Source organism: Manihot esculenta, chromosome 5, assembly GCF_001659605.2.
Source record: "Manihot esculenta cultivar AM560-2 chromosome 5, M.esculenta_v8, whole genome shotgun sequence".
NCBI classification, from domain to species: domain Eukaryota; kingdom Viridiplantae; phylum Streptophyta; class Magnoliopsida; order Malpighiales; family Euphorbiaceae; genus Manihot; species Manihot esculenta.
In genome coordinates this window covers 11,002,799-11,012,872 of record NC_035165.2, presented here as the reverse complement: position 1 = coordinate 11,012,872, position 10,074 = coordinate 11,002,799, and the positions used below count along the sequence as shown (strand labels likewise).

At 36.0% G+C, this 10,074-nt stretch overlaps 1 protein-coding gene and 1 long non-coding RNA gene across 3 annotated transcripts; both read right to left on the bottom strand.

Annotated features, from left to right (window-relative positions):
• Positions 1-609: 609 nt before the first annotated feature.
• Positions 610-1,631, bottom strand: LOC122723717. The gene is made up of 2 exons (XR_006350729.1): positions 1,026-1,631; positions 610-827 (listed from the first exon to the last, which is right to left on the bottom strand). It is a non-coding gene; the product is annotated as an uncharacterized LOC122723717 (long non-coding RNA).
• Positions 1,632-2,367: 736 nt separating this feature from the next.
• On the bottom strand, positions 2,368-9,593 carry LOC110614667 (LRR receptor-like serine/threonine-protein kinase RPK2). 2 transcript variants are annotated; one of them, XR_006350863.1, is made up of 2 exons: positions 4,795-4,915; positions 2,368-4,627 (listed from the first exon to the last, which is right to left on the bottom strand). XR_006350863.1 is itself a non-coding variant. In XM_021756277.2 (2 exons), the coding sequence occupies exon 1, from the start codon at positions 9,288-9,290 to the stop codon at positions 5,931-5,933; it is 3,360 nt and encodes a 1,119-aa protein (XP_021611969.1). In that variant the 5' UTR covers positions 9,291-9,593; the 3' UTR covers positions 2,368-4,627; positions 4,926-5,930. The 2 variants fall into 2 exon arrangements, 1 of the variants encoding a protein (XP_021611969.1); XM_021756277.2 differs by lacking the exon at positions 4,795-4,915 and adding an exon at positions 4,926-9,593.
• Between the last annotated feature and the right edge of the window lie 481 nt (positions 9,594-10,074).

Here is a 10,074-nt window from a genome sequence, read left to right as displayed (position 1 = left end):
TATTTACAATATTCATAGTCTCGAAAATAAAAAAAAATCATTATTTAATTCTTTTTTTTTTTCTATATTTTCTAAATGTCTAAAAGTTGAAAATTCTCTCTGCAGATCATTACTTTGAAATGAAGTTTGCACTTATTCTGCAAATTATGGTTTCTCCTTTAGCAGATGTCGTCGACAGGGTAAGAAGTTTTTGCACTCATCCAAGAGAACTGGATCATTTATTAAGCTCATATCTTCAATATTCTTAAGCCGAATCTATATGGACTGGTAGCGTAAACACTCAGAAGTTATTGAGCTAACCTTATCATTTCAAACACAGTACGATTGATTGCTCCATATCGCCGGCATATATCAATGCAAAAGAGAATTTATGACAGAGATTAAGGGGCCTAACATTTGCAGCAAATAGCAACAGAGAGCCGAAAGAAATGGAATAGTAGTTCAGAAGAAGAAATAGAGAGACGAATAACATCTTTTGGGCAGCAAGAACGGCATGACATGACATGAATGAAAAATAAATGAATCGATTTTTTCTTGGAATAAAAAATTTTATAAAAATTCAATTTAATTCAATTATTTTTCGGCTTTAGATATAAGGAGACTATTAAATTCAGTAATTCGTCTCTTATAAAAAAGAACATTCCTCTGTTAAGCTAGCTTTCTTGATAGGAAAGATTACAGAAATCAAATGGAAAAAGAAAGAACAAGAAGCAAGCAATGAAACGTGATTCAGCGAGTGGCTTAGAAGCAAGACTCGTTAGAGTTGTAACAATTCATGGCTGCTTAACATACCTCCATAATTTCCAATGGAAGAAAGTCTTTGCCAACTAAGAAACATGGAAACACAAAATTGTCAACTAAATGTTGAAGGTTGAACTCAAATGAATGGTTCAGAAAATCCAATTCATAAATACTCACAATAACCAGATGTTGAGGAACTGGCCAAAAAATTATTCATTTTAAAGGATATTAGATAACAGAGGAAGATGGAAAAGAATTGAAACTCAGGAATCTGTTTTCCCAACCTGATATTCGTTATTGTGAATTGGAGTATCATTTGCCACATAGCACCTTAGAGCATATCTGCTGGCTTCTCCGACATTCGGCTGCAAGATGGCCAGCCTGACCACTGGGTGGCTCAGTAAACATGACTAGCTGTGTCATGACTCATGAGACAAATAAATTTTTAGAATCTTCCAAAAGGAAAGTGAGTTGGAACCCAGAAGTAGATTTATATAGAATTACCGACTAACCTCTCAATACTGAGAACAGCATAATCGAATATACGTTCTGATTATCATAAACCAGAATTCTATGTGGGACTCATCAATCTAAACAGAGCCAAAAATACTGGGCAGGAAGATCAAAGGCCTAAAACCAATTATAAAGGGGGGAAAACTCAGACCATATAGACAATGCCGTCTGTTTGGTTACTACACAAGAAAGGAATTTGTCCACTCTTAGAAGGGAATGAGCTGTGATTCAACCTCATCTGTATACAATATTGAAGTGCAATTGAGAGCATACCTAGAGGAAAAATTGGTGCCAAGAGTGATGATGTTAGGCCATCTCCAACGCTGCGCTAATTTTCATTTTGGCGTTGGAAATGGCCCCCTAACGCTACCCCAAAATCCAACGGGATTTTGGCGCTCGCTACAGTGTCACGCCACACTGTACCAGCGCTATTTTCTTTTTTTTTTTAATTTATAATATAATTTAAATTTTATATTTTTTTTATTTTTTTAAATTATAATATAATTTAAAATTTATATATATTTTTAATTAAGTTTAATTTTTTTAACTTTTATAATTTATTATATTTTTAATTTATTTTATATTTTTATAATTATTATTTAATTAATACATTTTTATAATTAATATATTTTTTTTATTTATTTATAAAATAATTAAATATTTGAATAAAAATATAAATATATAAATATTTAGAGTAAATATATAAAATTATATAAATTTTTTTACTGAAATATATAAATAAAATTAAAGTAAAATAAATAATATAATATTAAAGAGAAAAGAATATAAATAAAATATTTTTTTTTGTGTTAAAATTATTGTTAAAGGTTGGAGATAATATTACACAATTTTAGTGCAAAACACTAAAATAGTATAAAAAATGGTGCATATGGTTGAAGACAACTTAGAATCAGATGTTTCATGCTGTCCTTTAAGAGATGAGAGATTCCCCTTCACCTTAGATTCTTTTCTCAATCTTTCTTCCTCGGATTCCTAGCACATCAGAATGAAGGGTCGGAATGTAACTTCAGTACTTTCATAAAAGGAGCCACTCAAACTAGCAAACAGAAATCTTACAGTGTCTCGGCTAGGGCAGAGCAAATATCAAAAAACTGAAAAACCAAAATGTTAATTATTATTAAACTAAACCAAACCGTTTTTATAGGATAAATGAAGCAAATCAAACCGAAATATATCACTTTGGTTCGGTTATAAACCGTTGCTTATGGAAGCCCAAATTAGCGAATTCAACATAAAAAATTTCACATATTACACTCAAAATCTCAGCATTCGCATTTCACAACCACAATCAAAATGGCAATCACAGATAAACAGTTCCAACAGTTCCAAAATGGCAATCACAATCACCATCACAGAAAGCAAGGGGAGAAGACCCATAAAGCTTTAAAGTTTAAAGGGGCAATAAGGAACCAGGGCATGCATGTGCCATCTTCATCACATGCAGATCCATATTCATAAGACTATACAATCGGTGAAGAACCGAGGCCAACTGCCAAGGCAATGAAGGCCAAACTGTTGGTTGAAGTGAAGGCATGAGGGTGAGGGCTGAGGGTCAAGGCCCCGCTCAACTGAGGGGAAAGGGAAGACGGTCATGTACTGCACTCACATTTAGAGGAAGAGAAACGGGATTGGGAGCTGAAAGCATGTGTCCGTATTCTATCTAGCTGCTGGAGGCGAGAAAAGTAAAGGAAAATTAGGGTTAAAAGGTTTAGGTGTTATATAGTCAGCCAAAACCCCCAAAATGACACTATGCTTTTGGTTCGGTTGAGTTCATCATTTTGGTTTTTCAACTGAATTAACGAAACCGAAAAAACCAAATTGATTTGTGTGGGTTGTCAGTTATAACCAAAAACTGTCGCCCTAGCTTCAGCAGCATCTTTTGCAGCTCTAAAGCGCCGAGACCATTGTTGATTTATTTTAGCTTTAGGTGGAACCCCATCTATAAAATTCAAAGGTGACATTCCTGCCAGTGCATTAGACTATGATGCCATCTTAATGCCAATCCTATGTTGATTTAAGACCATATCTACAACAAAAGTACACATTTCTCCACAATGAAATCATAAATTACACTTAAAAAAATCAGCTTCTTTACCTGTAGTTTGACATATTGACAACCACAGGAGAAGACACTTTACTAAAGGTACATCAATGGCAAGTAACCTCGAGGGCGTAAGTGACATCTCCATAGCTAGGCATAGAAGAGGTGGCAATTATGCCATTTTATCCCATAATTAAATATTTGCATACATGGGCTATAAGCTTTGCAGCTTTACTGCATATCTATAAATAGTTTCTTCTTCCCACACATCTCTTACTCTTCCCTGTCTATTGACTCTTTCCATCCAACTAATTTCTCCAACTTCAAACTACTTTTGTGAGTAAAAAGCCTTTATTATTTCTCTTCTATGTTGCCATATCATCACAAAGATATTAACTTCTAAATTCTGAAATCTGTTTATCTATACTTTGCAGGAAATGATTTCCTTGGAATTTATCTGATAACCCTTCTAGCCACACCAAAAGAGTTCATGGATATGCAGGTGGATAGTCGGATGCACATGCTACTTTCTATGGAGGTGATGATGCTTCTGGTACAGTGGTAAGAACTAAAAAGCAAACACAATCAAAACCTGTGAACAAGCATTCCTTACTGTATAGTTTTTGGCTCAAGCAATTTTTGGGTAACATAGAAGAGAAATAATGAAGGATTTATGTTTACACAAGTAGTTTGGATATAAGAGAAATCAGGAAAAGGAAGGAGTCAAAGACAGGGAAGGGTAAGGCACATATGGGAGGAGGAAGCTGTATTTATAAATGTGCAAAAAGGAAATTAAGCAGTATGCTGCAAAAATTATTCCCACGTGTGCAAGATTAAATTACGGGAAAAAAAGCCTAATTGACACCTCTCTGATGCCTTGAATTTTATGGAGTTGTCACTTTGCCGCCTGATTAAAAAGGAAAACTTGAAAAGGGTATCTTGATTTTAAGAAAAGAAGGACATGCATGCTTCAAAAAGTATTAGATAAGCAAAAGGAGCTGTTCTCCAACCAATATAGAGCCTTAACTCTATTGCTTGACATTATAGTTTAAAACAAGCACTCGTAACTGAAATCAAAATACTATCAACAAGAACTCCAATAAGAAATGAATCATCTGAGACAAACCAGAGCTGCAGAACTAGGTGATCTTTCTGCAAATTCTCAAGTTCCTTCAAACTACACTTGGAAGAGAAATGAATCATCTGAGAAAAATATGCAATGTAAGAAGTAGGTGGATCTTTCTGCAAATACTTAAGTTCCTTCAAAATACGCTTGGAAGCCATGATGTTTCAATCAGGGAGCTGAAAATACTGCAGATAAATTGTAGAAGCTGAGAAAGAGCAATTAAAATCCTACAAAAATTAAAAGAGATCTACAACTAAATAAGACCAAGCAGTCAGAACCCAAAAAAAGAAAAAAAAACACAGAAACAGAGATAAAGAGAGCAAATAAAAAGATATTAGAGAAAAGTGAGCACCTGAAAATGAAAATTATGGTTTGTAAGGGGTAATCAGGGTATGTATAATAAAAGTGTATCAGGGTGTCTGTCTATCTATATCTCTGTGTGTGTAGACTCAAATTACAAAAGTGTAAAGCACGTATTCATACCTAAAAGAAAGTAAAGCAGCTGTAAATTACGCTCCACCAGTGCTAAAATGTAGAATAGACGGCCCATACCATCCACCAGTTGTCAAATCAAGTACCCAAAAAAAAATCACAAAAGCAAAGATAAAGGAAGGAAAAGCAAATAAACCAAAACATATTATCTTTGATTGAAGGCATCAGATGCGAAACAAATAAAGAAAATTATGAGACTAGGATAAATCTTATACTTTAAAAATGCCCTTGAATACGCCATTTGAATCTCCATTGTAGGGTAAATTCCCATGGAAAATAATGTAATATTATGTATATCCAAATTGTTGGAGTTTTTAAGAGTAATTTTTTACCTTTTTTTTTTTATGGGGGGTGGAGGGGGGGAGTGGTTCTCCAGTCTCAGTTGAACTAATATATACCTATGAAGCTCTCAGAATCAGAAATTTCAATGATGGACCTCTCCTTCGAGCAAGTCAAGATGTCCCCTATTAAATTTACCTTGCTACACCAAGAGGAAAGATACGTTTCTCATTTACTACTGCATCTCAACAACTTGTTGTTTCCCAAGAACTATAGAAAAGTTACTGAAATAGGAATAGCTTATATGGTAATCTCAAATTCTAATGAGCTATTTTCTGCCCTCAATGATCTAATATAAAAATCATATAAATTAGCCTAGCCCAAATCACATGTATAACTACAAAGTTTTAGCAAAAATATGAAGCATATATTTTTCATAGAATGATATTGATGTTCCAGCAAGAACAACAATTTTCATAGGATGATATTGTTGTTCCTGCAAGAACAACAATTATCACATTCCTCATACAGTATGTTTCTACATTTAACATTTCTATGTTAACTATGATAATTTCTATCAGCCTAATGCAAGATGGAACATGGCTATTGAAGTTACAGCATAAAGCAATTAACTTTAGGTTAGCATCAGATGGATGCCTGCAAATGTACAAATTACATTTCGAACACGCACGCATAAGCTTCTTTGGCTTGCTAACATTAGGCAGGTTGAATTTGCTTCAACTGCTGGACAACTTGCTTCATATTAGGCCTCATTGAGAGAGACGCAACTGTACATCGGGCAGCCAAGTGCAGCATTTCCACTAGATCATCTCGGGGTGCTGAATCCCATAACCCTGCATTGAAGACATCATTCCCTTGGCCATGTCGCAACAGCGTGCAGGCCCAAGAAACAATATTGAAACCATTTTCATGTGAAGAAAACGAAGGATCCAAGGCTTTCTTATCTGATATCAGCTCAAGCAAAACCACACCATAGCTATAAACATCAGCTTTTTCGGACACACGGCTTGTCATAGCATACTCTGGGGCAACATATCCAAATGTTCCAGCCACACTAGTGGTTACATGGGTTTGAGAAATTCCCAAAAGCCTAGATAACCCAAAGTCAGATAAATATGCATTTAATTCATTATCCAACAATATGTTATTAGGCTTAACATCACGGTGCAGAATACGAGGAACACATTGATGATGGAGATAAGCAAGTGCAGAGGCTATGTCTAAAGCAATCTTGTGGAGAACCTTCCAAGTAACAGCTCTTGCTGATCTTTCCTTGATAAAATCTTCGAGATTACCTCCAGGCAAATAATTATATATGAGAAACATTTCAGTTTCACTGGCATGGTACCCTACTAAAGTTACAAGATTAGGGTGCCTCGCCCTACTCAGGGCCTTTATCTCAGCATGGAATTGTTGAACACCTTGAAACCTTCCAACAGCAAGCTTCTTTATAGCCACTAGTGTCCCTGGAGAAATTTCAACCTTGTAAGTGGCACCAAAACCTCCATTCCCTATGCAGTTGCTCACATTAAAGTTCCCTGAGGCTTCTACTATATTCTCATATAGTAATGGAACTCCAATGTTAACAAACACGGTAATTTCCCTTTGTTCAGATACCTGAGCCCTGGCATCTGTTCTCCATTTTCTTGTACAAAAGAACAGAAAAATTAGAACTAAAAGAACAGAGACAACAGCCGCTGCAGATGCCATAGATAAAATCTCAATGTGCTTAAAACCAGTACTCCCAGTTTTGGTTTCTGGATTAGAAGTTGCATTACTTTGTTGATCCCCATTGCCCTCTGTTGGATGTGGAGATGATGCAGAAAAGGAGTATGTTTTACAAGACCTAGGAAAAGGATTTCCTGGGGCATCGGTACAATTCATCAGCTCACTAGTCAAGCGTGATGGCTCTGCTGGGTAATTTGAAGACAATGATCGTATATTACTGAAACCAGAAGAAAGTTGGCGTAAGAGTTTGTTGTTTTCAAGCACAAAAGATGTAAAATTTCCCAATTTCACAGTGTTCTCTGAAATTTTGCCGGAGAGAGAGTTTGGGGTAATTTCTAATGATTGAGGGGAATGCAACTGCCTGAAACTAGAAGGGATAATTCCAGTCAGGTTGTTGCCAGCCAAGGAGATGCGCTTTAGGTACTTTAACCGATAGAGACTAGCAGGGATTTGACCCTGCAGTTTATTCCCACTCAAGTTAAGGGCAACAAGAAATTTCAAATCCCCAATACTTTGGGGTATGGACCCCAAAATTTGATTCTCAGACACATCCAAAAATTTTAGAGATCTGCAAACTGAACCAATATTCAATGGAATAGGACCAGATATCTGGTTTTTGCTAATATTGATAATCACTCCATGTAATTTATTGCAGTTTCTAAATAACCTTCCAAGAAATAATCCAGTAACCTTATTTCCACTGGCAAGAAAAGCATAATCAGTCTGCTTGCCCAATCTCTCTGGTGCAACTGGCAGCCAACGAATCGGACCAGTGAACTTGTTTCCACTAAAGTTGTGAATCATTGCCGTGTTGGCAACAGAGAATGGCAGATGGCTTGCAAGGCAAGTTTTATATCTTAAGAATGATGTGTAACCATGTGTTGGGTCACAGGCTTCACCAAGACCTGAATTCAAGGAGCGCACACGTGAGCAAATATTGTCATTAAATTTGTGGATGGTGCCAGAAATTTCGTTTTGACTAACATCAAAGAAAGTCATACAAGGAACTGGAAGTTTCTTGTCAAGCTCCCCACTTAGCATATTTGAACTCAAATCAAGGTAATAAAGCTTCTTGCATCTCCCAAAAACTCCGTTTATTTCTCCAACAAAACCATTCTGAGCTAAGTTCACCATTTCCAAGCTTTCACAACGACCCCAAGTGCTTGGAAGCCTCCCTCCAGAAGTTATCCTTGGTGCCCAAAGCACTCTTAGCTTTGGAAGGGTTGTAATCTCGGTAGGAATAGACCCTTGAAAATGATTGTACTCATGATTTGCAAATGTTGGCAAATTAGCTGATATCTTTCTACTCCTATTTCTGTCATTCGGCCACGTCTCAAAAAGGTTTGAAAGTATAAGAACTGACAATTCAGCACAATTACCAAGCTCAGCAGGGATAGCACCATTAATGAAATTCCTTGAAATGTCTAGAACTGCAAGCCTTCCAAGCTGACCAAGCTCAGGAGGAACCACTCCATTCAACTTATTCGAAAACAACAAAAGCGTCTTCAACTGCCGACAATTTCCCAAAGCATCAGGAATTCCACCAAACAGGGAATTTCCAGACAGATCAAGATGCTGAAGATGCTGGCATTTACTTCCTAAGACAGCTGGAATAGTCCCATTCAGCTTATTATTTGCCAAATAAAGCCCCCTTAGCTTAAAGAAACTACCAAAGAAGCTGGAAATTGACCCCTTGAACTTATTACCAGCCAAATTCAAAAGCTCTAAACCAGCACATTTTGATAAGGAAATGGGAATCTCCCCATGAAGTACATTAAACCCAAGATTCAAAACTCGCAATTTCCTTAAGCCAACAAATGCCGAAGGCAATTTTCCGGTAAACACATTTCCTTCAAGATCAAGCACTTCCAAATTCTTTAAACCCCATATTTCCAAGGGAATTTCACCACTAAGTTCATTATAAGGCAACGATAAAACTCTAAGCTGACTAAGTTTTCCAATCAACGGTGATAGATTCCCCGCTAACTTCCCAACACGATTAGAACACTTTCTCCTGATTCCAAACCTTGTAAAAGGAAACTTTAAAGACTCAGAACATGAAAGAGTCTGAGAACTACCTTCAAACCCATTATCACCGCCGATAATGCTGATGGAAAGAACCCTGGATTTGGAGTTGCATGCGACACCGACCCATGAACAATGATCGGCACCACTGGAGTTCCAGCTGGAGAGAATCCCATGAGGATCAGAAACAAAGGACTTGAATTCCAGCAAAAGCGAATCGTCAGGAAGCACTCCCCCGTAAACAGAAGAGCAAAAACAAAGCAGAAAGAAGATAAGAATCTCTGGAAACGAATTTGTATTCATTTCCTCAAGAAATGATGAGAAAGAAGTAGAGCGACCTCAGTGAGTCCAACACCCTTCTTCTACTCACAAAGCGAAACCTTCTTGGAAAAAGTTCTCTTCTTTCCTCTACGTCGTCTCCTCCTCCACGACTGCTACACTTATAATACTACAGTTCTTTTGTTTTTTCCAGGTCTAAGCGGCGAAGCCATGCGGACGGACTTTGCTGGTGACAGTGGATTGTCAACGGGTCAATTAATGCATCATCCCGTCAACACACGGCAACTTCCTGTGAGACCAAGCACATATCGGGTCCACATTGAACTTGTTACAATATAATCATTTCAAGGAATAATCATTTGAAGAAATGATTGTTTAATGCTTTTTATTTATTATATTAATTATTATTTTTTTGTTATTAATTATTATATATTTTAATTAATAAAATAAAAAGTATCAGAGAGTTACTTCTTCAACTCACCATTGTTATCATTTTTCTAGTACGAAAAATCCTAATTTTTTAATAAATTAGAAAATTATTAACCAGCCAATCAATGCAAATGGAGTGAAGACTGGTGCTTAAATCTCACTTTTCCATGTCTTCTTTTGAATTACACATTTTTTTAAAAAGTCATTTTTTTCCAAAAGAATTAAATAAAAAAGTTGTTGACTTACGAAGAAATGTGAAATGTGTAATTTTCACAGCCTCAACAAATAAGGAACTTTTTTTTATTATTTTTATATTTGATGATCTTGATATTTTTATTAATTAAATTAATTTATTATAAACTTTAAATGATAATTATAT